Source organism: Medicago sativa, chromosome 8 (genome assembly GCF_051527215.1).
Source record: "Medicago sativa cultivar Bolivia chromosome 8, Bolivia_mono, whole genome shotgun sequence".
Lineage (NCBI taxonomy): Eukaryota > Viridiplantae > Streptophyta > Magnoliopsida > Fabales > Fabaceae > Medicago > Medicago sativa.
This window is the reverse complement of record NC_140756.1, coordinates 25,593,155-25,621,062: the sequence shown is the minus strand read 5'-3', so window position 1 is coordinate 25,621,062 and position 27,908 is coordinate 25,593,155. Positions and strand designations below refer to the sequence as shown.

The window sequence follows — 27,908 nt, the reverse complement described above, 5'->3', positions numbered from 1 at the left end:
CATAACATCAATATCAATCATAAGCATCAACATGTAATTCACATAAGTATCATTATCAAAACATAGCATTACTGAAAATAACTTCATAATCAAATTCGTAATTAATTCCATATATCCACATAATTATAAACATCAACTTATAGCATCCTAAGTACAAACACAACGTTATCATGTATTGTCATAAATATATTCATAAAACATCACATATCATCATATCATAATTCATGTAACATCTTATCATAAATCATATAACATCATAATCAATCATCAACATAAACATCATAATCATTCGTCTTCATTCATCATAGCACTTCATTAATAACTTATCAACGTAACATCTTGACATCTAAACAACTTGACAACTCGACAACTTGATATCTTAACAACTTAAATCATCTTAAAAACCTCTTGATATGCAAATGCATGTGGTACCAATCAACAACATAAATGAGTGTAATTAGGCTCTTCAACGTGTGAGCATAAAGCTGCTGGGCTTAAAGCCCCCAACGTAGTTTGAGCACAAGGCTGTCGGGCCTAAAGCCCCCAACTTTAATGAGCACAAGGCTGCCGGGCCTAAAGCCCCCAACTTTAATGAGTATGCAATGGACTCAATCTCTCCTACAACTTAGACGACAACGTGAACATCTATGACATCCTAACATCTTGACATCTTGACAACATAACATCTTAACAACTTGATGACTTCATAACGACTCGACGACTTAACAACTCTTATCATCTTAACGTCTTAACATCTTAACATCTTGACAACATATGGATCACATAAATAATTCATGACATATCATAATATAACAATATCAAATGATAATAAACAACACCTTAAAATATCATATTCATCAATCATAAACAACTTCATATAACATCATATTTAAACATCGACAATAATTCACTATGCATCTTTGTAAAAACATAATAAATTATCCACAACATATTTTCATGTCAAACCAAAGCTACTGGAAAGGTATTACAAATATCAACAACTTTCATGTTTACAACAAAGATCAATTCAAAACAAAAACATATGAACAAAACGCAAAAACATGAAACAGAGAATGCTGTCACCGTACAATTTTGCTAAGACCTCCCTGTAGTATTTTCATCATAACTCAAAGACCAAACATCATTTTCACGTCAAACCAAAGCCACTAGAAAGCTAACAAAATTATCTAAAACTTTCATGTTTACGCCTAAGACCAATTCTGTACCGATCAGTACCAGTTTTTATTTTAAATTCGGAAAAGTTGTGATGAAAGTCCATAAAAATTCACTGTGACCTACGTGCTGTAATTTGACCATAACTCAAGTTCTATAAATCCTATTGACGTGAGACCAACGACATTAGAAAGCTAACATCCATACCTACAACTTAGACAACTTCAACAACAACTTAGACAACTTCATGATGCATGTGGTACCACCAGGGCATTAAGCCCCCTTCGCTAAGGTCACATTTGGACCTGTCGGGCATTAAGCCCCCATCGCTAAGGTCATAAAGGACCTGTCAGGCATTAAGCCCCCATCGCTGACTATGCAACATCACAACTCTAAACGTAACTTGGACAACAACGTGAACATCTTATACAACTCCATTAAAATGGACAACTTCTTAAATCATGACAACTTAGACCGACTCATGCAACTTCAAGACATTAACAGTCAACAGCAGTAAACAGCAGCAAGGTATAGCATATAATGGTGCTTGAATGCATTAACATCATTTAAGGAATGAATTACATCAACTTAATTATCATAAAACATCAAGGCGTCGATTGAAACATATATACGACTATGGACAGAAAATTGCACACATGATGAACTACTAAGTTCTAAAATTCCTGGGTTCGTACGCAATAGTATTCAACTATATTCATATATAACTGTAAAGTTAAACAGCAAACTTATATATTCAAAACACAACATAAACCTATCTTAATCATAAATTCAAGATGAAACCCGTCGCAGTTCATAAATAAAAATCAAACAAATAACTACCGCAACATAAAATAACACAAATTTAATCACAGATTATCAAAGGAATACAAAAAAAAAGGACGAAATTAACAACCCTTCTCTACCCACATGAGTACACAATCCTTATAATGAATAAAGACTCCCCCCTTACAAACTCATCCTAAAGCATGTTAGATGCAATCTAATGATTCACATACCTAATATTAGTGAAAGATAGTCTCACCCTTACCTTAGATTGTTTTTCTGAAATCAAAAGCAGCGTTCTTCGTTCCTAGGGTTCTCTCTCTCTGAGTTCTCCTCTTTCTCCAAAAAGCGGTCTAACGTAAAAACTCTTTCTAACCTAAGCTTCCTTATTTATAATACTAATCACTCTTCCTAAATCTATTTAGGCCCAATAACTTATTCTTCCTTCTATTCTAACCTCCAATTCTACTTACACTAATAATTCTCATATTCTAATAATTAATAGAATAATGCCACAAAATAAAATACTGACACCTCATATATATAAATAAATCACATAAATAGATTCTAACTTAATAAAAATAATTAAATAAAAGGAGGGCGTTACATTAATAGCATGCAACAGCAAAATGTCTACAAATAATATGATAAAATTAAAATGTCCAGAATACATATGCCTCCGAATCTGCAAAGGTGACGTGTAAATCATTTATTGAATAGCCAATTTTTCAATAGAAAGCAAATGAACACGACAACAAAACGAAAAATCATACAACGTCGCACAAGACGATGAACTCTGCGCCGCACCGGCGAAATCATGAAGGAAAAAACTAGAACTATGTGAAAAACACTTATTTATATTGAACTAGAGAAAAAGATAAAAAGGAGTGATTCGGGTCAAAAGTTGACCCTAAACCACCCCTCGATGAGGAAAATGGAAGAGAGTACCTAGAGGAAAAACTAAGGTCGGTTTGTTGGAGTTGGAGATGCAACATTGTGTATTACCACAATTTTTTTTTATAAAATATATTAATGTTTTTTTCGGATGCATTGGATTTGTTAAAAATCAGAGGATTGAACTACACAACTTGTCTTTTTGATTTAGAAACTGATCATGAGTCTTAATAACCCAGATAGCAAAGGATTAGACAAAAGCATAAATCTTTGTTCATCACTAAATCAGGGAACAACTTTTTGTGCATAATACATACTATCAAAAATATCAAAGCACCCTTTCTATTTTCAACATAAAAAAAAAAAAAAAAATATTATTATCTCTACTGTATTCTATGTTGTCCGGTAATGTTGTATCCTATCCCGTACTTATTGTTTTGTGAACGAAATGCATATTTGTTCTACTCAATAGTCAATAAATACTGCTCGTAATAATTATTCTGTACATATTTACTAAAAACTATAAACAATGTTATATGAGAGGATAAGCTAGTATGAACTGCATATATAATATTTCTACCACAAACTAAATAAATCCATAAGTCATCAACATCGTTACATAAAAATTTATCATCATCACAAATCACAATGGGCATGGTTATGGGGATAAAGAGGAGAATAACACTATACATGTATTTATTATAAGAATCAGCCTGATCAATTTAAAGTACATTTTGCTATTACAAACATTAAATGGAATTGCAGAATCACCATAAACCTAAGTGATCATAATCTGGAAACTGGCATGTTATAGAAGGTAGCATGAGTAAGATAAACCAAATTTCCAGTTTTCTTCAGTTTAAATTCAAGTGCAACTACAGTCAAATTTCTTCCACTCTTCACCACAGATGCATTAGCTTCAACTTCTTCCTGCATATGCATATAGTCCAAGGGGTTAATATATATTTATTTCAATGCTATAAAGTACAAGGTGCAACTAGAGAGTAAAGTTGATTTCAAACAAATTCATAGCATCATGATTTACAAGCTAATTTTTTCCATTCTACTCAAATTTTGGTGTCTATTGAACTTCCCGCTAGTGATCATTTGGGTTTCATTTTCTACTTGGTTCTTTCTCAAGATCAATTATATCACATTGGATACTGTGGAAGTTTTGGATGTGAATGCTACTTAGAAACCAGTTGCGGTGAATGTATAAAAAGTTTCTTTGTAGATGAAAGTGTTCGTTGTGCTTTCTTTAACAGAATATTATCGGATCATTTGTTTTTATGGTACGATACACAATGTTGCAAGAAAATAATGGAAGCTATCAAAGAAATAAAAGCCAGTGACATGATCAGTGCCATTCACAATTCAAAGCTTACATTTAAATTCTTCGCTCATACTCACGATAACATGGAAGCAGCGATAAAAGAGTGTGGTTTTCGATGGATATATTCCTCAGAAGGTCAAGTTGTAAAGGAAGAAGAAAGTTGTGAATCTGCGACAAGTAGGGAAACTCACACAGTGGAGGGTTCTAAATCTGAAGAGCAAGAAGAAACAGTTCCACCAGCAATGAATTTTCAGCAAAGTGTCTTTGGAACTCTTTCCAATCTGGAAGCAGCAGAAACAAAAGACTTAAGGTAATCTTCTTTGGGAAAATTGCTTGTTATTAAAAGAGATAGTGGATATTAATTGCTTCTCACTTTTTCAAATTTTTCAAATACTAAACATTGAATTACAATAACACATTAATATTGCACTATACATTGAAATCACTAAGTTGAAATTATGTTTGAAAATTTGAACAGGGGTGTACTTGAAGAACTCTTGCATATTGGATTTGGCGGAGACCTCGTGGTATAAAATTCTGTTGCAGCTTATGTAAGGTCATGCAGGCAATAATTAAACCGATTGAACTAGTTGAATCATGACTTAGATGTATCACCGATTCAATCTCTAGTCGGTTTGTCTTTTTTTAATATTATAAGCAATTGTTAGGCTCTTTAGGAGCTAATGTCATCTCTATAAGTTGGTCTCAGCTTATGTTCTTAAGCTCTCTATAATAGCTGACAAAAAGAATGTAAATGTAAGCTTTGGATTGTAACTTGTGCTGTTCACGTCACTAATGGCTTTCGTTTGTTCAATTATAGTCGATATCTGTTTGCAACTTCATGGATCATACCATAAAACCAAATGCTCTGACATCATGTTTAATGAATTATCGTTATTGTACTAATATAAGGTTGATGTTTGGTGGACCGTAGACTAGTACAGTTCGGAAAAAAAACGTCTACACCTTGACGGGCTTTCAAGTCACAAAAGGTTTTGAAGCATCGCTTAAGATTCTAGCTTTTAAGTTTTTTTTAATAATATTAACTGCATTGAATATCAACTGCATTTATAATATTTCTATTTCAAACTAAATAAATCCACAAGTCATAAACTGCATTCATAGCATCATCATTTTTTAAAGCTATTTCATAATCAAAATCTAAGTTTTTATTTAATGGATTTTGTTATTTCACTTGATGCTTTAAATTTCCTATGCACCTTACCAACATGTGTCATCTAGAGGTGTAAGAGTCATCTAGAAAATGTCGATGCAGATTACTAATATGGCATATTTGCCGACTGTTAAATTATGGTCATCAATTAACAACTATCAATTACATTTTAAGTCTCAGACATAAAACGCATTTTCTCTTCTTGTCTAGGATCAAAATCTTCCCTGCAGAACCTGTATTTGTTAGTGATTTTTGAAGTCCTTTCAAAGAAACCAAAGAACCAGAAAATATAACTCACCAGTTACAGTCCTTTATGGCTTCAGCCATCCTATAAAAAGATCGATCATAATCACACTAAACCAAATTACAAACCGATTTTCAGAGGAAATGCTAAGAAACTGAAGTAGTTGTCTACATTTTCAATTGGACTTTGAACGTGAGGCCATTATGAAGCTACGACTAGAAACTTCATATTGACATGCGGTGAAACGGTTACGAACTTGAAAACAAGCACAAGCTAATATTGTCATGGACATCATAGGAAAGAATCACCAATGAAAACAAGAGCTCACATTTATTGGAGTGCCAGAGAGATAAGAAATGCTAATTTCCCCAAGAAAAAGTTCCTTGTCCTCAGCAACTGCAGTTCTAGCACAAGCAGTTGACAGAACTTCAACCACGGAACCAACAGCGCCTCCATGCAGTGTTCCGTAGCCATTCTGCAATTCCAACAAAGAAAATGAGAAAAATAGTCTCCACACACAATCACATGATAATTTTTGTTTATATACACCCTTTTCAGACAAAATTTTAACTTTGAACTAAGAAAAGTACTGAGCTGGAAGCACTAAAGCCTAAAGTTCAAATTGACTTTTCTAAGATGACAGAATCTGCGAAGATTAAAGTAAACTAGTAAAGAATACAAGGTTGTCAAACTCAGATCAAGATTCCATGCAGTCAAGATATCTTGAATTCACACAATCAGCACTTCTGTGATTGTCGGATCAAGATAAGACGATCAGCATTTCAAGCTTGGCATTTTGGATTTAAAAAAACTAAATTTATTGTGAGAGGGGAACCATCACCTGAAAAAACTAAATTTCAAGCAGTTAACAAAAACCGCCGGACAGGAACCATCACCTGAAAAAATCCTGTTGTAAGAGGGGATACGATCTTTAAGCTGGGGATAATATACTGTGACCTTGATTTAATAGTACTTTACTCTTCTGGTTTTCTCCTTGTAGATTTTTTTTATACTCTATGTCACTGTAATTCGAAGATTCTGGTTTTGAACCTTCATCCATTTTGACGATACAAAGTGAGGGTAAACCGAAATTTGCTTAAATTATAAGGGTAAACCAAAATTTGTTCAAATTACAAGCAGCGAAAGTATCATAAATTTTATTATTTGATGTCATGAAGATAAATAAAAAATAAAAAATCAAATTACATAAAGAGAATATTTTTTTAAAAAAAATTACGGTAGAGTAACCCGAAATTGACATATATTATAGAGGATAAAATACTATTAACCCTTTGAATAATGATAACAACATCCTCTATGTGAAATGGAGCTTCAATTTTTTTTTAGTAATTTCTTAATTTTCTTGTAATTTTATTTAGTTTGGGAGAGGTAATCTGAATATTTGTTATATGCGAGTAGAAAAAACAACAACATTCTCATGTTTCTTTACAAGGAAGAATGTGATGAACTTTTTTTTTTCGACCCAAAAGAATGTGACGAACATCAAACTTTTATTTTCCATTCAAAAAGATTAATACTATGAATTATTTCTAACAATTTTATGAACTATTTTTCCGATAAAAATTATTACTTTTTTTTAATGAAAAATTATTACTTTTTAAGTATTCAATATTTTTATGTAATATTTTTTTTCTTCATAAATGAATCTATGCAATTCTATTTTTTTTTTTTGAACAAACTAAAATGATATATGATATTAACAATTGTGATTTACTTCGCACAAGGCGTGCAAAAGGCAAACCACCTAACAGTATTTACAGAAACAAGGTGCAAAACAAGCACCACCAAAACAACAAAATAAAGACAAAAAAAATTACAAGTGGATGCCCATACAAAGAAGGGGATGATTTCTTCAATCATGATAACTGTAGCTAAATAATCCCTGTTTTGATTTCAACCATAAGAAAGAGTTTAGTTTAACCTTTGCCATTAAGGTGGAAGTATCAGAAGCCACATTTTGGAAGATGCGGTCATTTCTTTCCTTCCAAAGGACCCAAACAGAGGCAAACCAAATGATTCTGAAATACACAAGAGTTGATCTAGGCATCCCCGCCATATTAGTAAACTGAATGAAATGTTGACGAAGATCACATGAGGAAACCGAAGAAATACCCAACCAGAACCAAACATGAGACCAAAGAGAGCTAAATATGTCACAAGCTAAAAACAAATGTGTTGTTGTTTCCAAGTTCCCACATCCTGACACACAAGCAGCGTCGTCCTGATGAAGAACATGCCTTCTCATCAAATTGACCTTGGTGGGAAGTCTGTCGCGGAGAAGGCGTCACACGAACAAAGACACCTTAGACGGAATATGCTAATGCCAAATATCATCGTCTAGATACCTGTCCACCAACTCACCGGAAGTAGTGATAAAGCGACACACTCCCCGCACCGAATAACCATTAGTAGGATCTAACAACCACCGCCAGGCATCGTTGACATTATCCTGCAAAACAATGTTATGTGACAACACAAAACACTCCCTCACACTCTCCTCCTCCCAAGCCAGTAAACGACGACGCCATAGACTCTCCCACCCACCTGCCGCCCCCAACACTCTCACCATCTCCTCCACCGAACACTCCTTATTGACAGACAATGCGAAGAGTCGGGGAAATTTTAAATTCAACAGTATGTCCCCCACCCAAGTATCATACCAAAATAATGTACCCTTTCCATCTCCCATCACCCTCCTAGTGTTATTATCAAACTATCTCCCTACACCCTCACCAACCCCTTCTCTAATCCTACTCAGAGACCTCCACCAAGCCGAACAATGTCTGCCACCCTCTTTCAACCGCCCCCCTCCTCACCATACCGAGCTTTCAAGACTCGATACCACAAACCCTCCTTATCCACCAACATCCTCCAACACCACTTACCCAACAAAGATAAATTAAAGGCACCTACCCTCCTAACCCCCAACCCTCCATCCTCCTTTGGAGTGCAAATAGACTCCCAATTTATCCATGCAATTTTTCTATTATCTTCATAACCCCAAAAAAAAAAATTAAAAATAGTTTCAATAGAAGAAATTATACATACAGGGGCTTTGAAAAAGGAATGAAAGTAAACCGGCAGAGATGACAAAACAAATTTAAGAAGCACTAGAGGACAAAACAGCTTTATGCAATTCTATTATTGTTAGACACAAATACCAACAATTGAACACCAAAGTCATTAAACAAATACCCCTTCTTCAATCTTGGTCCTTCAAATATTTAACAATATATCAATGGTTAGAAACTCATTTGTGTATTCTAAATGCCACTATTTCCTTGGGATGAAACACGCTATTGAAGATATCAAGCAGAAGTCAAACTCATTTCAATATCTCCTTTTGCTCCCAAAAGTTGTGTCTGAATATTTCTCCAAAATCTTCTTCTCAACCATTTTTCGTTTTTGCTGCAGATTCATATCAGGTACTTCTTCTCAGTCATATTGTTTTTTTTCTTCCTTAAACAGCTTTTGATTTGATTTATGGTTGTTTTTAGCTTGCATGTCGTCGTGTTTACTGATATCTATTCATGATTATGAAGATTTTAGTTCATTTTTGATTCAATGATACAAAATTGTGTCATTAATCAATTTGACTAAACCATAAAAAATGTATATTATTAATAAAAAAAATTAAAAAATGTTTGTTGTTAACAATTTTTTAAAAAAAATTATTAATAAATATATTTTTATGGTTAATGAAATAGTCAAATTGATTTATGACACAATTTTATATTTATGTTAAAAATACTCTTCCATATTTAAAAAATTATTATTATTTTTGAAAAAAATAAAAAGAATTTGATAAAAAAAAAATTGTTTGCTGTATAAACACGGTGAACAATTTCGGGTGTCAACTTTGTTGTCAATATATGTGTTCTTCCAATAACTCACCTCTTTATTGTATAATTGGAGTCTTTGACCTCTAATAAACATTCTAAGGTATTTTCATAGCCAAGTTATTTGAACCCGATACAAGGCTAATCTTTGAGTAGATTGTAAGACACATAATATTTTAACATGAAGACAGTATTAACAATACAGGTTTTCAATAGAATAACAAAAGAGACGAATAGAATATCATAGACTAATTTGATATCATCTTCACCGGTGACTAAATTATGCCTTGAGCAAATTTTGAGAAATCAAATTGAGTTTATTCATTAAAAAAAAATAAGAAAAGGAAAATGCTATTCAACATTAACTTGAAAAAGAATTCGTGTTGTTATCAATATCATAAATGCATTATATAAAAGTTCAAGACAATGTTATTGTAGGAGTGTGTATCATCCACAACCAAAGCATAAACATTCAAAGATAGCTATGGCTTCTTCTTCTCTCAAAAAACACGATGTTTTTATCAGTTTTAGAGGGGAAGACACTCGCGCCAATTTTACAAGCTTTCTTCATGCGGCATTGTGTAGAAACCACATCGAAACCTACATAGACTACAGGATTGAAAAAGGAGAAGAGGTTTGGGATGAACTTGAAAAAGCAATTAAAGCATCCGCTTTATTTTTGGTTGTGTTCTCAGAAAACTATGCATCTTCAACATGGTGTTTGAATGAACTCGTTGAAATAATGAAGTGCAACAAAAATGATGAAGACAACGTTGTTGTTATTCCTGTGTTCTACCGTATAGAACCTTCACATGTTCGAAAGCAGACAGGGAGTTACCACTCGGCCTTGGCGAAACAAAAGAAACAAGGAAAAGATAAGATTCAAAAGTGGAAGAATGCTCTCTTTGAAGTAGCTAATTTATCTGGCTTTGATTCAAGTACATATAGGTATTTTCTTTGATGCTTAAGGATCATTTCCGCCACTATGGTTTTTTTTTTTTTTTTATAAAAAAATTATGATATAAATGATGAATTGGAGTTTCCTTTTATGTTGGGGGCAACGATAAAAATGCTTTATTTTAAATAAAGATTAAATTATACCAGAGGTCTTTAAGTTATTTAATTGTAACAAATTTGTCGTTTTTTTCGTATCGCTTAGGTTTTAAGTTAATTGATTGTAACAAGATAGCCCTTTAAGTATTTTTCGTAACACTTAGGTCCTTTAAGTTATTTAATTGTAACTTTTAGGCCCCGAATAACTTAAGTTTTTAAGATCTGAAATCCCCAAAATTTTAGGGTTAAATAACTTAAAACCTAATTGCTGCTGAAAAAACTTAAAGGATCAATTTGTTATAATTAAATAACTTAAAGGACCTCTGATGTAATTTAGCCTTTTATTTTTAGAAAAATATGCTTATACCATTTCATTAGCAATTAGTAATCAAATCATTTATACAAAACGGTAGATCATTATAAATACGGAAGCTAGGTGAGGAAGTAGATGCCTGAGCTAAGTCGTGTGCAACTACATTTGCTTGGCTCCTAATAAACTCGACACGAGAGTTTGTTAAATGTGAGGAACAAAACTGTATATTGCTATCCATAATAACTCCAAACTCAATGATGTCTCTGTTGCTCCGATTGAAGTAATCAGCCACAAGCTTTGAATCAACTTCAAAATCAACATTTGGCAGTTGTAGTTCATTTATCCACTGCATAGCATGATACCGACCAAGAGCTTCTCCTACATCCTCTGAGCACATCGGAGAGAACCACATCGTTTTAGCTCGTACAAACTGTCCCTCTTCATCATGGAGGTCGAAAATGAGGCATCTACATTGCACTTCACTCTTCCACACCTGGGTTTCTGCCATCGAAATCCTTCGTGACTGCTGTTTGCGTTCTGCACTGCAGAAGGCATCATGACAGCAGCTGTATTAGCACTTTGCTGCATCACTTTCTGTTTCTTGTTGGCAGTCCTCCATCCCTCCATCACTTTCCGTTTCTTTCCGTTTCTTGCTGTAATACTGTGATTATTCTCACTCTCCTGCTGCCATAACTTTATGTTTCTGCTCTTCCATATACTCCATAAAATCGTAGCGGACATCTCTGCTTGCGCTGCTGTCACATGTTGAAACACAGAAAAAATGATTTCCGGCGCATCATCAAACCTGTGCAGCAACGGCTCAATAATATGGGATAAACCTGCAGCCCTCCACACGCCTACTGCTGTGCAGCAGTGGAAGAAAACGTGGTAGCTGTCCTCATGCGGATCTTCACACTTAGCACACGACGATGGGCACGTAACACCTCTACGGTTCAGTCTTACTCGTGTGGGTTGACATTCCCTACACACTCTCCACACCATACTCTTAACTTTGGGAGGCACTTTCAGTTTCCATATGCCGCTTCAATGACCATTCTTTCTTAAAAGAGTATCCACTATTTCTTCCATACACAAACTGTACGCACTTTTGACCGAATACTACCTGTTCTTCTCAGACTTCCAAACCAGCCTATCATCATTCACCTGTGGGAACAGTGGTGTATTTAATATCTGCTGCGCTGTTCCTTCTTCAAAGACGTGTCCCACAAGCTCTTCATTCCAACTCTGAATCAAGTGGCCAACAGAATATCCTTGCAATGTCATCGCTGTCGGATTCACCGGAGGTATGCTACTGCCATTACCTAACCATGATTCCCCTAAAATAGGGATACGTAACCGGAACCTAGCCTTCAACATACACCATGCCTCACAACCAATCTCGCACTAAATATGCTCCGCCAAACAAAACTAGGATTATGTCCTAATTTTGATCCAAGATAATTACCATGAGGAAAATACCTTGCCTTGAAAACCTTGGAAACTTCCACCCTTGTTTTCTGAGCATCCCACCGTATCTTTTATGCACAGACAACTTGTCCCACGTTAACCAATGCATTCCTCTATTATTTGCACCGCCATACCCCCGCTAAAAGGCGTTCATCATCTTCTCAATTTCATCTAACAGAGAATTGGGCAGCCGAAAAATACTCATCACATCTGAGGGTATTGACTGAAGGACTAACTTAATCATAACTTCCCTTCCCGATCTAGTCAAGCACTTACTACTCCTGCTACTAATTCTAGTAAATAAAATTTTGTAACTTCAATTATTTTTATCGAGAAAAACGGATATAAAGTCCGAACGCTAGTTTAAATAAAGAGAAAAGGATAAAAATGAAAATTATATGATTAGCATAACAAAAAAATATCTGAAAAGATATAGGTTGAATTTATTATGGAAAGGAGATGTAGTCTTTTTCATGAGTTTAGTTTTTAATTTGTTACTTTTAAACTTTACACTTTTAACAAATCACATCCAATTATAAGTAGTTATGATCATACAAATATTTTACATTTTTAAATGATTTGTTTCTTACAATATGGGGATGATCATTTTTTATTATTCTATTTGCTATTTCTTTCTTTGGTTATAAAAATGGATCCAAATTTTCTTGAATTATATTGTATCGTCTAATTATTAACTATTTTACAGTCTCCATTTATATACTAACATTTATCTGTATTTTTATATTTTAGGACTGAATCTAACTTGATTGAAGACATCATCAAAGCAGTTTACCAAAAATTGAATCAAAAGTATACGAATGAACTTAGATGTTTGTTCATACCAGATGAAAACTATTCAAGCATTGAATCATTATTAAAAATTGATTCAAGTGATGTAAGAGCTATTGGAATTTGGGGCATGGGAGGCATAGGAAAGACAACCCTTGCTGCTGCCATATTTCAGAAGGTATCTTCCATATATGAAGGTAGTTGCTTCCTAGAAAATGTCACAGAAGAATCAAAGAGACATGGGCTCAGTTACACATACAACAGACTTCTTTCTAAGTTACTAGGGGAAGATCTTGGTATTGACACTACCAAAGTAATATCATCTATGGTTATGAAAAGACTCAAACGCATGAAAGCTTTCATTGTACTAGATGATGTTCGTACTTTAGAACTTCTAGAAAATTTGATTGGAGTAGGGCATGATTGCCTTGGAGCTGGTAGCAGAGTCATTGTGACAACCAGAGATAAGCATGTGTTGACAGGAGGAGGAATTGACGAAATTCATCAAGTTAAGGAAATGAACTCTCAAAACTCCATCAGGTTGTTCAGTTTGAATGCTTTCAAAAAAATCCTTCCCAATGAGGGATATGAGGAGATATCAAACGATGTAGTTTCTTATGCAAAAGGCAACCCTTTGGCTTTGAAAGTTTTGGGTTCATTTCTTTGTAAAAAAAGTAAAAAAGAATGGGATAGTGCTCTAAATAAACTGAAGGAAATTCCCAATGTTGAAATTCAAAAGGTGTTGAGATTAAGCTATGATCAGTTAGATTATACAGAGAAAAATATATTTCTAGACATCGCATGTTTTTTCAAAGGTTGGGAAAGCAGCAGCAGAGTAACAGAAATATTAAATGCGTGTGGTTTCTTTGCAGATATTGGGATAAGAAACCTTTTAGACAAGGCTCTTGTAACAATTACTTCAGGAAATTACATACAGATGCATGACTTGATACGAGAAATGGGTAGGCAAATTGTTCGTGAAGAATCTATCAATAACCCTGGACAACGCAGTAGATTGTGGAATGCTGGCGAAATTTGTGATGTGTTGACAAACAATAATGTAATAATAATATATACTTTGACATGAATTCCACAAAAACATGTACTTATATATATAAAACTGCAACTTACCACAAAGTACTAACATTGATTCTAATTTTCATTTATCAGGGGACTAGTGCTGTTGAAAGCATATGCTTAGATATGGATCAAAATACCTGCATAAATTTGAGCTCTAACGCATTCACAAAGATGCCAAAACTAAGATTACTTGCCTTCGAAGACCACAATCAAGATGTTAAGGGATTTAATTATGTGCATCTTCCAGGGGGGCTTGATTTTTTGCCTAACAACTTGAGAAGTTTTGAGTGGAGTGCATATCCATTAAATTCTCTACCATCAAATTTTTCTCCATGGAATCTTGTTGAACTTCGCCTTCCATATAGCAACCTGGAAAAACTTTGGAACGGAGCACAGGTATGATGTATCTGTTATGTTTTTGTTTATCTTTTGATAAGAGAAAAGCTAATTTATTTCAATAAAAGTTGAATATTTCCAAGATTAGGAAAATCATAAACTAACTTGTTCTTCCATTATATATTGTTACAGAATTTTCCGAGTTTAGAGAGAATAGACCTTCATGAGTCTGCAAGCTTGATAGAGTGTCCAAATTTTTCCAATGCCCCAAATCTTAAGCATATAAATCTTGAAAATTGTGAAAGCTTGTCTCATGTTTACCCATCTATTTTCAATCTCCCAAAGCTTGAAGAGTTAGATGTGACTCGATGTAAGTCACTTAAGAGCCTCTGCGGCATCACTCACTCACAATCTCTCCGGACACTTTTTGCAGGTATATGTTACAATCTCCAAGAGTTCATATCAATGCCCCAAAACACTAATGATCCTTCCACAACCACAACTGGGCTGACATCATCAACTAATCTTGAATTTTGTATTTTTCACATCTGTGAGGGTCTTGTGGATCTTCCTGAAAACTTTGCATACCATATCACACTTTCTGACTCAAAGATGAATGAGCAAGACAATTTAACCACCTTGCATAAAGTACTACCTAGTCCTTGCTTTAGGACTGTTAGAAGTTTAATTTTCAATGCTTTTCGCAATTTATCTGTAATCCCAGACAGCATCTCCTTGCTATCATCATTGGAGAATTTAACACTATCTGGCTGTGCTATCATAAGCTTACCTGAAAGCATTAATTGTCTTCCAAGACTCATGTTTCTTGACATTGATAACTGTGAAATGCTTCAATCTATACCTTCTCTTCCACAATCCATTCAGTGGTTCCATGTTCGGAATTGTGAATCTCTTCAGAATGTGTTGAATTCAACAAATGAACAAGCCAAAAAACGCCAAAATAAGTGTACTTTTCTCCTCCAGAACTGCATAAAATTGGATCAACATTCATTTGTTTCTGTTTTGAAAGATGCCATTGTAAGGATTGAACTTGGAGCAAAACCAATACACCCAGAAGATGTATTAGAAAACAATGAAAAAGCATCTTCAGATGATGGCGGGATCAACATCTTTATTGGTGACAATTTAATAAAAGGTAAGATTTGCTACATGTTACCAGCTGGCAATTTTAAAATTGGAGACTGGTTCCATTACCATTCTACACAAACTTTGGTGTCTATTGAACTTCCTCCTAGGGATCATTTGGGTTTCATTTTCTACTTGGTTCTTTCTCAAAATCAATCATGTCGCATTCAAAACCTTGGATGTGAATGCTACATAGAAACCACTTGCGGTGAACGTATTAGTATAAAAAGTTTCTTTAGAGATGAAAGTGTTGTGCTTTATCCTTACTCTTCATTTGACACAATGTCGGATCATTTGTTTTTATGGTACGATATACAATGTTGTGAGCAAATAATGGAAGCAATCAAAGAAATAAAAGCCAATGACATGAGTGCCATTCACAATTCAAAGCTTACATTTAAATTCTTCGCTCGTACTGAGAAAAATATGGAAGCAGTGATAAAAGAGTGTGGTTTTCGATGGATATATTCCTCAGAAGGTCAAGTTGTAAAGGAAGAAGAAAGTTGTGAATCTGCGACAAGTAGGGAAACTCACACAGTGGAGGGTTCTAAATCTGATGAGCAAGAAGAAACAGTTCCACCAGCAATGAATTTTCAGCAAAGTGTCTATGGAACTCTTTCCAATCTGGAAACAGCAGAAACAAAAGACTTAAGGTAATCTTCTTAGGGAAAATTGCTTGTTATTAATTGCTACTCTATTTTTCAAAATTTTCAAATACTAAACATTAAATTACAATAGCACGTTAATAATGTACTATACATTGAAATCACAAAGTTGAAATTATGTTTGAAAATTTGAACAGGGGTGTACTTGAAGAACTCTTGCATATTGGATTTGGCGGAGACCTCATGTTATAAAAATCTGTTGCAGCTTATGTAAAGACATGCAATAATTGAACCGATTGAACTAGTTGAATCGTGACTTAGATGTCTCACCGATTCAATCTCTATCGGTTTTTCTTTTTCTAATATTATAAGCATTTGTTAGGCTCTTTAGGAGCTTATGTCATCTCTATAAGTTGGTTTCAGCTTATGTTCTTAAGCTCTCTATAATAGCTTATGAAAAGAAAATTTTAAAAAAGTTTATGAAACATTTAAAAGCTTATGTTAAAATACTTTGACTTTAGTTTATCTTGTTATAGATGTAATTTATACATAAGCACTTATATGGTTAGATGTAATTTAAGCTTCCCCAAGGGGCCTTAAATATTTTTCTAAAAAATGTGAGATATTTTGAGTGGAATGGATATCAATCTTTCCTTGCCATACATCAATGTAGAAAAACTTTAGCATGGAGTACATGTATGAATGATTCAGGTTTCTCTTATGTTTCAGTTTGTGTTTCAATAAAAATTGAAGTGATTCAATTATAAAAAAGAATGAAGTGAAAACAATGTACTAACTATGAACTCATATACTAACTTGTTATGTCTGTCCACTATACATTGTTACAAAATCTGACAAATAGAAAATTGATAATTGCTCTATAAGCCTGAAAGAGTATGAAGTACGGATACGGACACGGACATGACACGGATACTAACACACTGACAAAGCTAATAACTTGAAAAAATCACATAATTCAGTGTAATTACAAGTGTCGTTGTCATGTCGGTGTCGGACACTACACATGTCCGACACTAGAACACGCCTAATCCAAGGAGTGTCCGTGTTTCATAGACTCCAAATCAATTCAATTTTACTGCACTTGATATGTTTTTTTATCTCTTAATCATTTGAGAGTAAAATACCATTTTGATAATTAAAATATTAAGTTTAGGCTCAATTATTTAAGAGTACACTATGTTACCTGAGAAACTGCTGAAGAAATTGTCTCTTCTTGATATATTCAGGGAAAGCCACACTCTTTTCGTTTGTTCAATTGTATTCAATATCTGTTTGCAACTTCGTGGATCATACCATAAAACCAAATGATCTCACATCATGTTGAAACAGGGCCGGCCCATAGCCCGTCGAGGCTGGGCGACGACACCGGGCCTCCAATTTTTTGGGGCCCAAAATATTTTTTTTAATATGTAAGACACGAAAATAATGGTTATATATATATATTAAAAGCAAATTATTTCAGTTTGTACAGCTTGCTTTAGTGGTGTGGCCACTTTTTGTTGAGTGTGAGGTCATGTGTTCTCAAGACCCACCAAAGTGTGATTTATAATTTTTTTTTAAAATGGCTTATTTATTTTTTTTGGGGCCCGGAATTTAATTTTTTTTGCATCCCTTATAAAATTAAAACCGGGCCTATGAATTTGTTAAGACGGCCCTGTGTTGAAATAGTATAGGTTTGACGTTTGGTAGATTGTGAAATGGTATAGATTGACCCTACGAAGAAAAAACTTCAACGCCCTGACGGATTTTCAAGTCACAAATGTTTTGAAGCATCATTTTTTTTTTTTTAGGGATTGAACATCACTTTTGATTCTTGCTTTTAAGCTAACTCGTGTATCATTCATAATTTTGAATGAAATTTTGCATGAATGTTAAGAATATTATAAATATCTTTCAAACAAAATTAGACTTTTTCAACGAAATAAGAATTAAAAATGAATTTGTAACCGCCAAAAACATAAAAATTCATATTTAATTCATAACTTGTTAAAAAACCAGAGTGTGTTTGGATGAGGAAATGTTTTGAAGAAATTTAAATATTTTTAAGTGAATTGTATTATTTGTATGATAATTTGGAGAATTTTCAAAATGATAGAATTTTAAGTATTTTGTTCAAGTTAAAAGTTAAGAATTTCAAAATTATGGACCAAAAAAAATGAAGAAAATTTTTTGGAGGAAAAAATATATGGGGTTAAAAATTTATGGGGTTAAAACAAAGAGAAACGTTAGGAACATTCTCTTTCTAGCATTTTCTCTCACACAACCTCCCATTATATGAAACTTATGTGGGTCTCCCCATTTTATGAAGAATCCATTTCCAAAGTGTGATGCACATATGAATTTCATCCAAAATAAGATTGTGTGTTAGAGTGAGTATCGAAAAGAGAGTGTCTATAGCACTCCTATAAAACAAAAAGTAAAATATTTATAAAGACGAAAAAAAATAATTAACATTTAAAAAATACTCCATCCGTTTTAAAATGAGTGTCGTTTTAGTCAAAAAAAATTGTTTTAAAATGAATGGCAATTTCAATTTCCAATGCAATAATAACTTTTTCTTTTCAATTGTATCCTTCAATTAATACTATATACACTATTTCCAAAGTATTATTTTTTATTTAAGGAGAATGTTAACCAGTGCCCCGGAGCATTGGCTAAGCACCAAATGAAGTAAGTTTTTATTAAAAACTAATGTAATTGTTACTTAATAAAAAATGACTGTTTATATTTTCAAGACAGAAAATTTTATTTATAGATTCCTTAACCAGTGCCCGGAGACACCCGTTAACAAGACCCTTTCTTTAATTAAAAACAAATCAATAGTTATAATTTAATAAAATAACATCTCTCTTTCTTTTAATTACTGCATTTCTTAATATGTGGGTAAATGAATCAATATGTAATGGGAGAGAGTAACATAACTCCACACACCTAGTCTTAAAATTCAATACAATTGAACGCATAGTTGAAAAAAAATGGGAGATTTCATTTAGAAGAGAAACATGAAAGATAGATCTCTATTTCAAACTTTTTTATCCTTAAAAATAATTTAAAATTACTTAAGGAATACCTTATTAACATAGGAGAATCAACACCATGTTCTATTCTTAATGTATATATTATTATTATTGATGAATACAAAACGATATTAATTAATTCAAATTGATATAAAACATCATTCAATATCACTGAAAATGTAAAAGATGAATTTACGAACAAATTCACATCATCTAAGTTACTAGCATACAACGGCAAAATGCTTATATATAATATGATAAAATTAAAGTGACCATAATAAACATGCCTTCGAATCTGCAACGTCGATACCCAAATCATTTATTGAACGAATGATCTTTTAATAGAAACCAAACAAACACAATAACAAAATGGAAAATCAACAACGACGCACAAGACGACGAACACAACGTCGTGCCGACGAAATCACAAAGGAAAAACTAAATTCATGTGAAAAACACTTATTTAAATTGAAATAGAGAGGAAAGGCTAAAGAAGAGTGATTTCAAGTTAAAAGTTGACCAAAAACAATCCATTCAATGAAGAAAATGCCAAAGAGAACCTAGAGAGGGAAAACAAAGTCGGCTTATTGGAGAGGGAGGTGCTACACTATTTATCACAATTTTTTGACATAATATAGTAACATGTTTCTTTTTGTTTTTGTGTTTGATTTGTTAAAAAATTGAGGATAGAACTAGAAAACTTTTTGAATTTTGCTCTCCACCCAGCACGTTTTGCTCGCACCCTGCAGCCATGCCAATTTTGCCCTTGTGCAAGTTAACATGCGCTATGCAAGTTAACTCACGCAGCGTAAGTTAACTCACGCAGTGTTCCTGTTTTTGAACAAAACCCATCAGTCCGAACTCCAACCACCATTTTCTTTCCCTCCACCTTCAAAAACCCAAAAAGTGCGATTTTTTGGGTGAAAATCATCATCCCAAATCATTGCAAATCGTCAGGAAGCATGTTTCTACGCTCATCAAGCATCAAATATCAGGTATTGTACCATCTAAACTCATCTCATTTTGCTGGTTTTCCTGCTTGGTTCGTCTGGTTTTCGTAGGGACTAGGGCATGGTACGCAAGTTAACTTGCGTAGGTTAACTTGTTGCGCGACTTAACTGGCGCAAGTGCATTAGTGCTGCGTGACTTAAGTCACGCCACTGTGCAGCCATGTTTTTTTGAATTTTTTGCGCCACTTTTGTTCTTGGTTAGCTTGTTTCGCAATTAATTTATTTTTTCTTCCTTTGTAATTTTTTTTATTCAATAGATATTTAGGGAGATGGTTGACAAAGTCGCGGATGATGGCGTTGAACCGAAACCGGCCAAAAAAGAAGGTTCCGGTGAAGGTTCCGGCGAAGGTTCCGGTGATGTCAAACCAAGCTTTAATTTCAAACCATTTAAAGTCCAAATTCCAATTCAAGCTCGAATTGGTAAAATTCAAGAACCTAATCCGGTACCTACCGGTGTTATTTGTGAAGCTCGTGACACCGCCTCATTTTTTACAACAAATGCAAGATGGAGAGAGCGAGAAGAGTTACTTACTTGGGTTCGCGGACAAGGGGTGAAGGCCGGATTTGGTGTTTGTATAGATAAATCCGTTATAAAAAGGCCGTATTTGACGATGCAATGTGAAAGGAGTGGGGTATACAAGCCACCTAAGACAAGGAAGAAACCGAACCTTGAAGGCATTGGCTCAAGGAAATGTAATTGTCCGTTTAGGTTGAAAGGTTTCTTTGATAAAGATACAAATGATTGGTGGCTTGCAATGCTTTGTGGAATGCACAACCATGACTTGGAGGTGGGAAAGTTACAAGGACACCTAATTGCGGGTAGACTTCGTGCGGAGGAGAAGAAAAAAGTTATTGAAATGACAGAGAGCTTGACGGTGCCTCGGAATATTCTCACCAATTTGAAGGAAAACAACAACGAAAGTGTGACAACAATCAAGCAAGTGTACAATGTGAGAACAAGATGGCGCAAGGGGGAAAGAGGTGACATGACAGAGTTGCAATTCTTGATTTCGAAGTTGGTGGAGCATAAGTACGTCTATTACACAATATGCAATAGTGAGGAAACCACTCTTAAAGACATCTCTTTTGCTCATCCGGAGTCAATTAAATTGCTCAACACCTTTCCGACCGTTTTGGTCATGGACTCTACATACAAAACCAACAACTACTGAATGCCTTTGTTTGAGATAGTTGGTTGCACCTCTACAAGAATGACGTATTCCGTTGGTTTCGCCTTTCTTCACTTTGAACTAGAGGATAACTTTGCTTGGGCACTTACAATGTTGAAAGGTCTCTTGTACTCAAAAGACAACATGCCTAAGGTGATTGTCACCGATAGGGATGGTGCTTTGATGAAGGCCGTTGTTCTATTGACTTTGTCCGAAACAACGGGTGGTGTATGTGAGACATATTTCCCAATCCGATGTGCTCCTCCACTTAATCCACATTCCAACATCATGTGTCTTTGCTTAATTCCCGATCACTATCTTCATGTGATTTTGAAGGAAGGTTGTCCGTTACCACCGAGTTGTAAGGAGTGGATGAACAACAAGATTGGTGAGGCGGAGAATTGGCATTTTGCATTTTTGGATAGACAAAATGCTTTCAATGAACTCATGTCTAAGGAGCCTAAGCCGCCAAAGAAACCAACAAATGAGCACAATCCAATTGTTTGTGGTGATACTCCCACCCCGCAAAAAAAGGAACAAGAATTTGAATGGACGGAGGACATGGAAGAGGACGGCAATTTAGGAATATCACTAGACTTCTTAGATAGGTTATAATAGGTTAGGAAAGTTATAGGTCGGTTGGTGTTCGTCCTATTTTTTTGGTGGTATTACACCCCGACATATTTTTTGGTGGCCGGTTATGTAATTTGTATATTTGTGGCCAATATGTAACTAATATTATATATATATATATATATATATATATATATATATATATATATATATATATATATATTAAATGAAATGAATTATTTTTTTTGGTGGCCGGTTATGTCACGCCAATTATTGCTTGCATTACTTACTTTGTCTCTAATTATTTGTAATTTGGATCGTTTACGTGTCATTAAGTGTGTTTAAATGATTACAGGTCATTACTGGCGAATTTGTGTAATTTGGATCGTTTGGATCGTTATGTGTGATTATGTGATTGTGAAAAAAAAAAAGATGTTTTGGTGTAATTTTGATGCACCAAGTCGTATTATCCAATAATATTGTTAAACTGACGTAATTAGGTTCAATTACAAGCATTTTAGGGTTTGGACCCAAACTGCATTCAATGCACATCAGTACAGCATTTAATGCTGTACTGATATATCAGTAGCGCGTGAGTTAACTCGCGCAAGTGTAATACTATGCGTGAGTTAACTCACGCAGTGTTTTTTTTCATACATGCCAATGCGTGAGTTAACTCACGTATAGTTTTACACTTGCGCATCTTAACTTACGCAACGTCACTTAACTAAAGCATAGTATTACACTTGCGTTAGTTAACATGCGCAGGGGCAAAATTGGCATGGCTGCAGGGTGCGAACAAAACGTGCTGGGTGGAGAGCAAAATTCCAACTTTTTTTGAGCTCTATTTGATTGTAAATCAGACCATGAGACTTGACATAACAAATAGCAAAGGACCCATCAAAATTATAAATTTTTGTTCTTCACTAAATCACGGACAATTTTTTTTTACATAATACATACTATCAAAAATACCAAAACACCCTTTCAATTTTCCTACATAAAATATAGGCTTAAATGTGTGTTTGGTCCCTGCATTTTCATCACTTTTTGGGATTAGTCCTTACACTTTTTTTTGTTTGGTTTTGGCCCTTGTAGTTTGTAAAAGAATTGGTTTTGATTCTTCTGTTAGTTCAATGTTAAAAAAAAAAAAAAACCAAAACTAACATAGTGCCACGTGATCCAATTATTTCATGCCACATGGCAGCCCATAAGAAAAAATAAATAAAATTAAAAGAATTCGGATAAAATAATTATTTTAAGAAAATCCTCTCCACAAGCTACTACAACTCACAGCAGAGGTAAAGGTTCAGGGGATGAAGTGTCACTGTTTACATCAGTGCATTACCTTCTTGATTGACTTTAACATTGCAACAAATGACTGAGATGACTTAGGTGGCATAAAGGTTGATGATGAGCAGTGGTGTGAATTTCAAGTACGTAAGAGTAAGTAAAGAAAGTGAGATTGGAATTTGTGGATTGAAATGAGATGAAGCGGTGGTGCGGCGTAGCGGACGAGGGTTCCTTTTCAACTGAAACACGGTACGCATGACGTCAGGGATAGGGAGCGTGTCGGCGGAGTCGGTGGCCATGTCTCCTTCGACGGTGTGGATAGTGATGAGCTCCGGCGGCCATTGTTTTTCCCATTATTTTTTACTTCTCTGTCTTCTTCCCCCTTTGAATCAAGTGTCTTCTTTCTTTTTTAATTTTTTATTTCTAATTACATAATAATAATACTAATTTTAAACCCTCTCAAAAATAATACTAATTTAAAAACAATTATTTTATCTAAATTCTTTTTATTTTTTATTTTTTATCTTATGGGGTGCCACGTGGCATGAAATGATTGGGCCACGTGGCTTTTTTTTAACATTGAACTAACAGAAGGACCAAAACCAATTCTTTTACAAATTACAAGGACCAAAACCAAACAAAAAAAGTGTAGGGACTAATCCCAAAAAGTGATGAAAATGCAGGGACCAAACACACATTTAAGCCTAAAATATATTATCTCCCCTACAGTACAATTCTATCTTGTCCGGTGATGTTATGTCCTGTCAACTGTATTGAATTTTATTTTTTTTAATAATATCAACTGCATTTATATATAATATTTCTATTTCAAACAAAATAAATCCACAAGTCATGAACTTTGGATAAATTAAAGCTGATATTCTATTTTTGACAACATCAGCATCGTTACATAAAAATTTATCATCACAAATCACAATGGGCATGGTTATGGACATAAAGAGGAGAATAACACTATACATGTATTTATTACAAGAATCGGCCTGATGAATTTGAAGTACATTTTGCTATTACATACATTAAATGGAATTGCAGAGTCACCAGAAAGCTAAGTGATCATAATTTGGAAACTGGCATGTTATAGAAGGTAGCATGAGTAAGATAAACCAAATTTCCAGTTTTCTTCAGTTTAAATTCAAGTGCAACTACAGTCAAATTTCTTCCACTTTTCACCACAGAGGCATTAGCTTCAACTTCTTCCTGCATATGCATATAGTCCAAGAGGTAAATATATATTGATTTCGATAATATAACAGGGTGTAACTAGAGTAAAGTGCAAGTGGTAATGGATAATGAAAAAAAATTAAGGAGTTTATTTCCAACAAATTTATAGCATAACCTTATTGACAAACAATTTTATAATCAAAATCTAAGTTTTTATTTAATGGATTTTGATATTTAACTTGATGCTCTAAATCTCACTATGCTCCTTACCAACATGTGCAATCTAGAGGTGTAAGAGTCGTCTAGAAAATCTCAATGCAGATTACCAATATGACATATTTAGCGATTACAAAATTATGGCCATCAACTATCAATTACATTCTCCGAGTCTCAGACATAAAATGCATTTTCCCTTCTTGTCTAGGATCAGAATCTTACCTTCAGAACATCTACTTGTAAGTTGATTTTTCAAGTCCTTTCAAATAAACCAAAGAACCAGATAATATAACTCAGCAGTTAAAGTCCTTCTTGGCTTCAGCCGTCCTATAAAAAGATCGATTCTAGTCCCACACAAAACCAAATTACAAAGCGATTTTCAGAGGAAATGCTAAGCAACTGAAATAGTTGTTTGCTTTTTAATCTCCTCGGCTTTGCTCTGCTGTTTCGAAATGCAACCGAGTATAAATCATTGCATTTCCTCACACAGCATAATGAACCATTCTAAACTCTAAAGGGTTGAATTCTGTGCCTTTTATCTAACATACATGAAGCAACTAATACTTCAAAACGTACAATGTATTGGTGCGACTATAGACACAAAATTGTATGTTTTTTTGTGAAACATTCACAGCAGAAAGAATATGTATTCTAATATAGGTGAAGAAAAGATACGTAACAATAATGTGTATGGAACCGCGGTCAATTGGACTTTGAACGTGTGGCCATTACGAAGCTACGACTAGAAGCTTCACATTGACATTCAGTGAAACGGTTGCAAACATGAAAACAAGCACAAGCTAATACTGACATGGACATCATAGGAAAGAATCACCAGTGAAAACAACTCACATTTATTGGAGTGCCAGAGAGGTAAGAAATGCTAATTTCCCCAAGAAAAAGCTCCTTGTCCTCAGCAACTACAGTTCTAGCACAAGCAGTTGACAGAACTTCAACTAAGGACCCAACAGCGCCTCCATGTAGCGTTCCGTAGCCATTCTGCAGTTCCGACAAAGAAAATGAGAAAGATGCAGTCTCCACACAATCACATGATAATTTTTGTTTAAATACACTCTTTTCAGACAAATTTTTAACTTTGAACTAAGAAAAGTAACAGATTCACTTAGACTGAACTGGAAGCACTAAAACCTAAAGTTCAAATTGACAGAATCTGCGAATTTTAAAGTAAACTAGTAAAGAATACAAGGTTGTCAAACTCAGATCAAAATTCCATGCAGTCAAGATATCTTGAATTCACGCAATCAGCACATCCGTGATTGTCGGATCAAGATAAGACGATCAGAATTTCACGCTCGGCATTTTGGATTTAAAAAATAAATAAAATGTTATGTGAACTGTCTGATTTAAATCCAACAGTGACTGTGTAAACGCATGGATATCCAATCCCTACTGCAGGGAATCATTTTCGTCAAACTCCTATATCCAGCCTAGCTCAAAACCCATGAAATCCGTATATGTAGCACGGGTGCAATACGACATACATACAAGATATTTTTGAAATTCAAGATACGACACGTATCCGACACGGACAAGTCTCCCATTTTGGAGTATTCAGTCTTCATAACCATATGAATCACAATTTAAAATTGATGCACAAATCACAAGATAGATTCACAACCTATGCACACTTTATTTTGATGGCGTGTCTATTGTCCAACATCGACACATATAATTACATTCAATCACCCCTATTTTCTCCAATTATTATTGGTGTCTATGTGTCAGTATTGTGTCTTTGATAAGAAGGTTCAACCGTACTAAACACCGGTTTGGATTAGCTTATTTTTGAGCTTATTAAAACTAGCTTATCCAAATAAATAAGCTTTTATGTTAATTCATAAGTTCTGACTAACGAAAATTGTATCTTTATAAGTTGTTTTTTTCATAAACTACTTAATCTAACAGCTACCTACTAACATTTCTCATTCAACAAAACGAAAAGAAGTACTAAACATTGTTCAACACACAAAAGGAGCATAACTAGCTCAAAATTACTGAACAGTGAAAATTTCAGCTCATAATTTTTTCCCACATACCCAATTAACAAAACCCTTAAACAATAAACAAAGAATCAAGAAAAGAATAATAACAACAAAACAACAACAGCATTGTTTAAAGTAAAAAATGAAAGAAAAGGGAAGAGGAGGTTACACAGATAGGTGGTTTGGCGACAACAGTACAAGTGATCCGACCACGTTGAATTTGATCAACTTTGATGAAATTTCGAAGAAAAGAATCAAAGAAACCATCTGTGTTACAGTTTTCAGGAACCGGAGCACCAATACCCATTAGCTTAACAAACAATTGGGTTTCCGAAACGTGTTTTGGGTCAACTTCTGGAGATATTTTCACCGATGAAGTTTCAGCCACGGCGGCGGTGGTGGTGGAGGAAGGTTTGGTCGCCATGGTTGTTGAGTTTTTTTTTTTTTTTTTGTGCGAAATGGGATCTCAAAAAAATGAGCAATGTTATGGTCAATTGTGAGGTGTATCGCAATCACACGATAGTGTGATTTGGGTCCCTCCATTAATTTGTTTCTCATTCAATTCAATTCAATTTCTATAACAAAAAAAAAATTAAAAATGTTTTCACATTTGGAAATGACATGGCACATTAGTCACAACAATTTAAGAATGTTTTCACACGTGGAAATGACACGGCACATTAGTTTAAGTGACACTCAACTCAAACGTGTCATACGGCATATATCACTCGAGCTAAGTTGTGTGTTAAGTGAAATTTACATTGTCACATACTGTGAAATTTATATGGTCAAGTTCACAAATGTATATGTCGATTAAATTTTGATTATTTTAAGGAACATGTTTAGGGTGTTGGTTAAGAAAACAAAAATAAAAATTATGTAAGGAGAAATGATGAAAAATAATGAATTTTACTTTTTCAAATTTGAGCCAATCATGAGTACTTAAATTAAGAATAATAAGATTCTTTTTCTCTATATATCAATCTAAATAAGTAGTTTTCACATATAATTAGGTTTTTTTCTTTGTGAGTCCGTCGTCTGAATGTGGCGTTGTGTTATCGTTATCTTGTGTTTGTTGCGGTGTTCAATTGATTTTTGTTGAAAGATCGGCTATTCAATCCATGATTTGGGTGTCAATGTTGCAGATCTGGTATCTATCTGTAATTGCATGTGC

At 34.2% G+C, this 27,908-nt stretch overlaps 2 protein-coding genes and 1 long non-coding RNA gene across 4 annotated transcripts; 2 read left to right on the top strand and 1 right to left on the bottom strand.

Annotated features, from left to right (window-relative positions):
- Positions 1–3,520: 3,520 nt before the first annotated feature.
- LOC146897898 (Thioesterase superfamily protein) lies at positions 3,521–27,275 on the bottom strand. Of its 2 annotated transcripts, none has more exons than XM_085738179.1 (3): positions 26,904–27,257; positions 5,930–6,076; positions 3,521–3,780 (listed from the first exon to the last, which is right to left on the bottom strand). In XM_085738179.1, exons 1-3 carry the CDS (start codon positions 27,156–27,158, stop codon positions 3,637–3,639), a joined length of 546 nt encoding a protein of 181 aa, XP_085594305.1. In that variant the 5' UTR covers positions 27,159–27,257; the 3' UTR covers positions 3,521–3,636. The 2 variants fall into 2 exon arrangements, with proteins under 2 accessions (XP_085594305.1, XP_085594304.1); XM_085738178.1 differs by lacking the exons at positions 3,521–3,780; positions 5,930–6,076 and adding exons at positions 24,172–24,551; positions 25,584–25,730 and having other exon boundaries at positions 26,904–27,275.
- LOC146897900 (uncharacterized) lies at positions 4,212–4,975 on the top strand. Its single transcript, XR_015023755.1, has 2 exons — positions 4,212–4,493; positions 4,662–4,975. It is a non-coding gene; the product is annotated as an uncharacterized LOC146897900 (long non-coding RNA).
- LOC146897899 (disease resistance protein RPV1-like) lies at positions 8,930–17,021 on the top strand. The gene is made up of 6 exons (XM_085738177.1): positions 8,930–9,047; positions 9,900–10,409; positions 13,045–14,143; positions 14,254–14,559; positions 14,692–16,298; positions 16,448–17,021. The coding sequence occupies exons 2-6, from the start codon at positions 9,946–9,948 to the stop codon at positions 16,500–16,502; spliced, it is 3,531 nt and encodes a 1,176-aa protein (XP_085594303.1). The 5' UTR covers positions 8,930–9,047; positions 9,900–9,945; the 3' UTR covers positions 16,503–17,021.
- Positions 27,276–27,908: the final 633 nt, after the last annotated feature.

What these genes read in the sequence shown, in the direction of transcription:
- LOC146897898 (XM_085738178.1), bottom strand. Translation starts at nt 27,158, where the DNA reads ATGGCGACCAAACCTTCCTCCACCACCACCGCCGCCGTGGCTGAAACT. An exon ending in TCGCCAAACCACCTATCTGT is followed by an intron (nt 25,731 to 26,903) that starts GTAACCTCCTCT and finishes TCGGAACTGCAG; the next exon opens with AATGGCTACGGAACGCTACA. An exon ending in TCTCTGGCACTCCAATAAAT is followed by an intron (nt 24,552 to 25,583) that starts GTGAGTTGTTTT and finishes ATGCATATGCAG; the next exon opens with GAAGAAGTTGAAGCTAATGC.
- LOC146897899 (XM_085738177.1), top strand. Translation starts at nt 9,946, where the DNA reads ATGGCTTCTTCTTCTCTCAAAAAACACGATGTTTTTATCAGTTTTAGA. An exon ending in ATGTGTTGACAAACAATAAT is followed by an intron (nt 14,144 to 14,253) that starts GTAATAATAATA and finishes TTCATTTATCAG; the next exon opens with GGGACTAGTGCTGTTGAAAG. An exon ending in AACTTTGGAACGGAGCACAG is followed by an intron (nt 14,560 to 14,691) that starts GTATGATGTATC and finishes ATATTGTTACAG; the next exon opens with AATTTTCCGAGTTTAGAGAG.